Source organism: Triticum aestivum, chromosome 6B (genome assembly GCF_018294505.1).
Source record: "Triticum aestivum cultivar Chinese Spring chromosome 6B, IWGSC CS RefSeq v2.1, whole genome shotgun sequence".
NCBI lineage: Eukaryota > Viridiplantae > Streptophyta > Magnoliopsida > Poales > Poaceae > Triticum > Triticum aestivum.
This window is the reverse complement of record NC_057810.1, coordinates 146,687,615-146,692,987: the sequence shown is the minus strand read 5'-3', so window position 1 is coordinate 146,692,987 and position 5,373 is coordinate 146,687,615. Positions and strand designations below refer to the sequence as shown.

At 45.3% G+C, this 5,373-nt stretch overlaps 1 protein-coding gene across 1 annotated transcript; it reads right to left on the bottom strand.

Moving 5' to 3' along the window:
• On the bottom strand, positions 1–4,022 carry LOC123136249 (uncharacterized). Its single transcript, XM_044555584.1, has 4 exons — positions 3,511–4,022; positions 3,048–3,245; positions 1,848–1,931; positions 1–1,059 (listed from the first exon to the last, which is right to left on the bottom strand). Exons 1-4 carry the CDS (start codon positions 3,640–3,642, stop codon positions 391–393), a joined length of 1,083 nt encoding a protein of 360 aa, XP_044411519.1. The 5' UTR covers positions 3,643–4,022; the 3' UTR covers positions 1–390.
• Between the last annotated feature and the right edge of the window lie 1,351 nt (positions 4,023–5,373).

Below are 5,373 nucleotides of genomic sequence, written 5' to 3'. Positions count from 1 at the left end.
TGGTACAATTTTCACGACAGAGACATCATGAGAGCTAGGCAAGTCACTGGACAAGATATACCAAGGAATTTGTATTTCTTGGCACATAATCAAGATTAAAATGCACAATTACATATGAATAGGGAATTATATACACGAGCCAATTATTCCCACGCGTATACATTTTACACGAGTAAGAAACATGCTTCTGGGCACAATTCCTATGGCTATCTGACCCCTACACAAAAATCTTCAAAATCTTGTCTTCTGTTTATCTATTCTCCACATAAAACAACCTGACCGCCACCCTTCGTTAGCTTCTTTATATACTCTCCATGCAAAATGAGAACACAATGGAAGGAGAAAACTCCACAGGAGACATCGAAAGCTGGACAACAATAGCTTCATAGCTCATTTCATCAAATCCAGGAATACAAAACCGTTCCAAAGGCTATGAAGCACCATCGATGCCAACAGGTTGCGTGATCTGGCAAAGACGCCTCCCATCACAACCCCGAGAAATATCAACGGCAACACCCTTTGCACGTTGAAGTGCGCCAGCGCAAACGCCGCGGCACTTAGCAGGATCGACCACGGAAGAGGCATGTATCGTGTTAGAGATGGGAGAAGGAAACCACGGAATACAATCTCTTCCCATATAGGTGCACATACAGTGACTACCACTGCATACAAGGCCATTGCCACCGGGTCACGGGCCACAATGGATTGCTCTACACTGGATACCCCTGCGACTGGCCCTGATGACATATGAACTAGGCTGATGTTGATGTGAGAAAGCAAATTCACCAGTGGGAATAACAGGCACCCCAACGCTACATCCCAATGCCATCTGCCCTTTAATTTGAACTCAAACCAGCCTGGAGGAAGGGGACGGAATCTACCAAGGCACTGGTGAAGGATAGCAATCCCAGCAAGGCCTTCAGTTATGTCTGTCACGAGGCTATATAATGCTTGTCCTCTGTGCGTCAATGTTTCCTTGCTAAAGCCAGCAGCATGAGCCAAGAATGGCACTATCCAGGAACCCACAAACCAAAATGTCGCAATCCACAAAAACATGACCTGTATTCAAAAAATATAACTGGTTACCCTTAATACAAATTCATGTAAACTGCTAAGACATCATTATATTCGATCAGCATTCCCTGTTTAACTGATATCTTTACAAAGACAACCAATAACCAGCAGGAACAGTCATCCATTCCTTTCTATTATATGTGTACATAATATCCTAGCACATGCAACATAACTTATTTTTCTTTAGAGGGGAACACATTTTTATACCCAGCCTGTTTGGAGTGGCCCCTGTGTCGTGGTTGTGACTTTAGTCCCACATTAGAATTAGAGGCCTAAAGGCGAGTGACATGATTATGTAATTCTTGTTGTGTCGTCCCCCATCCCTGTAGCCCTCTAACAAGAGGAAGCGGCAAAATTCTAAGCAGGGTGCTATGCATGAATAGCATGTCCCAAGCAGGAGCTAAGTTGGGGACCACACAAAATATTAAACAGAACATTATGGTAATGCAGAGTAACTTGTTATAACTTATAAGATCTCCTACGGAGTAAGAAAATAATAGGTGGACACATAAGGGCAATATTAATATCTGTCTGATGTCTCATATCATATCCAAAATAAAGTATCCACGTGGCTTCGGCATCTTATAGATCAGGTTCACATTTAATATGTCTGTGTTCATATACAGAAAATCTGACAGAACATGGACGAATTACGTTATGAGAAAAACAACAGCTGGCCCTACATCCCGTAGGATACCCAGAAGATATCTGCTGAATTAGCAAAATGGGTGTCTGATAACACCAAAACATAATAGAATAAGTAGAGAACTAACCTGGGCAATTGTTTGTCCAGTCCAAGGTACCGCCCAGCGCCCATTCCAAAATCTGAATATTGTTTCCTGTAGATTTTCCTTTATCTGTGACATAAATTCAGAATTCTCATTGATTCATAGGACAAAATCAAAGTCTTATAAGTTATAACAATGAAAAGGACCAATAGTTAATATCTGCTCCCTCCGTTCCGAATTATAAGATGTTCTAACTTTTTTTCTGAATCGGATGTATAGACGCGTTTTAGTGTGTTTGTTCACTCATTTCAGTCCGTATGTAGTCCATATTGAAATATCCTAAACGTCTTATAATTCTGAACAGAGGTGATAGCAAATTAGACACTGGCACTGAACAAATATGAACGCCTTAACCAATCAAATATCCAATGATAGTTGCAACTAATGTCAAAGTATATTAATGATAAGATGAGAATATTCTGCCAAATAAGTACACATCCCACAATCTTTGCAACGGGAGTAACACAAAAGGAGAATATTATAATTTATTTAGTTTTTGGGCAGTGAGGATATTAGGATTTAGATATACTTGTGAGAGACCGTGCAAGATATCATATCATACAATAACTGGGCTTGATGAGAAAGTGTAGTGCAGCCCAAAATTGGCAGGTATTCATAAACTTATAAACAACAAGCACTTTTTCCTATATATTATTAAATACTGATATGATCAATTGGTCATCCAAAAGGTTCCTTACAAACTCAGATAGACATGCAACCCAATACAGTAGCACAGGGAAAAAAACATGCACAACGATATGTCGATATCTATTTTCCTTCGGTCCACACATTGACTGGCACCACACAAACAGAGAAAAGCACATGTTTATATCGGTAAGAAAATCAATTCAAGTGCAACAACTAATTTTGTTATCAGGACGCCTCCAGTTAATGCTAGTAGAAACAATGTGATTCAGTAACTCAATTTGATGGAGTAATTCACGATGTCTACTTTATCGATCATGAAAAATGTGTTGCCATCTCATCTCTTAAGCTCTCAAATAGTATTTCAAGTGAGCAAGTGAGCAACTGAGCATAGAAACTGGCAGTTTTACTTCTATTGTATTGTGCATACTGTGCTTCATTTTGCAATATATCAACGTAATACGTAATATAATTTACATCTGAAATTCCTATTTGTCAAAACACAATGAAGTTGGAATGCGAAAAATAAACCAGACGAACCTTCTGCGCTCTAACAAACCAGTTTCCATTTACATAACTCTGATCATCCCTGTTGGGGCTTCCACCGTCTTCCTCCTTCAGATCAGGGTCCCCTGAGATCTCTGCCTGCTCATTGTACTTGAAGCCGGTGCCATCATCAGATGTTGTTGACACGTCTTGCTCATGCCTGAAGCACGAGATGTGAACCAGCCTCCATCCCTAAATGCACATGAGCACAAGAAGCAAACAAAAAAAATTCAAATTATAATCGCAAGCAGCATGCCATTTTGACACTAGCAGAGCAAACTGATGGGCATGACATTCAGATTGGCCATGTGGATAGCAATGTTGCAGCTACAGAACCGAGCACTGTGATACCCATACAAGGCTTGGCTGCTGAAACTGCGGCAGACAACCACGACCGGCTACGCAGAAACAAAGTCAAACGGTTGAACCCGAGAGCAGGGGGTCGTTTCGGCCTTACCTTGGTGGGAGCAGCCCCGCGAGGCTTAAATCTGAGTGATGGCCTCTCGGCGGCGGAGGAGGGAGGTGGGAGCCTAACCCTACCGCAGGGGGTCCGCGGAGCGAGAGGGGCTAGGCAGGAGGTGGACGACATGCGAAATCCGCAACCCGCAGAACCGATTTAAGGCAGGAGAGAGGAGGAGGGCACGAGGGCTCAGGCGAGGAGGCGAACGGCGCAGCGCGACTCCGGTGACGGCGAGGCGGGGACCAGGACGCGGGCGCGTGCGGACAGCAGGCCGCAGCAACGGTGGGGGCGCGGGCGCGGGCGCACCCGCGGCCGGCTAGGGCGACGAGGGGGGAGGCAAGCGAGGCTGCGCCCGAGAGACAACGGGGTGGAGCGAGCGGCGCCGAGGAACCGGGGAGAAGCGAGTGCGCCGACGGGGAGCACGCGCCGCCGGGAGGCGCGGGCTGCTGGGACCGGGAGGATGTGGGGATTACGGTTTTTTCAGATTGGTTCATGGAACACATTTCACATTCACCTGTGTATATCAGAGAAAAAGTTAGAACATATTAAAACATACCTAGCACACCCCTTAAACCGCGTTTTCAATTCACGAAAAACGTGTTTTAAGAATCGATTTGGGGTGCGGCCGAATAGACACCTTAGACTTAAACTGTAAAACTAAGTATTCGCTTATATTTTTTCTACGTCTTCTTTCTTTCACGTGGGTACACGATTAGCTAGCTCGCTCCTAAGAAACTGACGGACAGCACACGAACCGGGCAAGTACGAAATTGCAGCGTCCAGCTAGCTCGAAGCGACCAAATACGAAGCCGCCCGGCGACCAAATACAACACAGAAGCTGAATCAATGCAGGAGCGAGCTAGCGAGCTCGAATCGATTCAGCTAGCTAGCTAACTAGCTCCTTCGTCTGCCGAATCGATCGATTCAGCTAGCTAGCTCCTTCGCCCGCCGAATCGATTCGAGCTCGCTGGCTCGCTAGCTGCTAGCTCCTCCGTCGGGAGAGACGCGGGAGGGCGCGGGACGGCCGACCGGCGTTCGGGGACGGGCGGACGGGAGCGAGTCATGAAGGTTCTGATGGCAGTTGGACTCCCGCCAACGTTCTTTCGCGCATACAGGACACCTTTGGGTTGGCTTAAAAATTCTTATTTTCACGGGTTCGGCGGGGATGTTTTTCGTGCCCCTTAAAGAAATTACAGATCGAAGTCGTTTACGGGTTCTATTCGGGTCGCTTTTTCTGCCTAAAACTGTAAACCGGCGATTATTTTACAGTTCCGTGCGTTTTAAGGGGTCTGTTAGAGATGCTCTTAAAGGAGGGAGCAAATATTAAGTGGTATTACAACATCTCTAACAGCAACCTACAAATCCTCCCGCGTCCGTCTGCGGACAGGGGGGCCAATCCACGACACGGATGCGGAGGACACCATCATACATCCGACCTTCCTCAATTTTTTCCAAGTTCGCATGATTAAATAGCCGCATGCAAAGGATACAGACGTTCAAATAGCCACATGCAATACTAGTTCAACTTTAAAAAGTTTAAGTATTACGTCCCAACATTGTTGTCCCTTTTTACCGCCCACGGATACTCAATTAGATTTTTCTTCAGCTGCTCGTGAGTTGGTCGATGCCGAATTTGTTGATGCATTTGAATAAACTCTACAAATGTGGTCGGATTCTGGTCCGAAAGTTGGATATGATCACCCATGTTCTCAAATTCCAAAGCTGTGGCAACATCGTCACCCTCATCCTCGACGATCATGTTATGCATGATCACACAACATGTCATCACCTCCCACAAGGTCTTCAGATCCCATTGTTTTGCAGGTCCATGAACAACTGCAAAACGGCCCCCCGGAACTC

What these genes read in the sequence shown, in the direction of transcription:
- LOC123136249 (XM_044555584.1), bottom strand. Translation starts at nt 3,642, where the DNA reads ATGTCGTCCACCTCCTGCCTAGCCCCTCTCGCTCCGCGGACCCCCTGC. An exon ending in GCGGGGCTGCTCCCACCAAG is followed by an intron (nt 3,246 to 3,510) that starts GTAAGGCCGAAA and finishes ATGTGCATTTAG; the next exon opens with GGATGGAGGCTGGTTCACAT. An exon ending in CTGGACAAACAATTGCCCAG is followed by an intron (nt 1,060 to 1,847) that starts GTTAGTTCTCTA and finishes TTTTGAATACAG; the next exon opens with GTCATGTTTTTGTGGATTGC.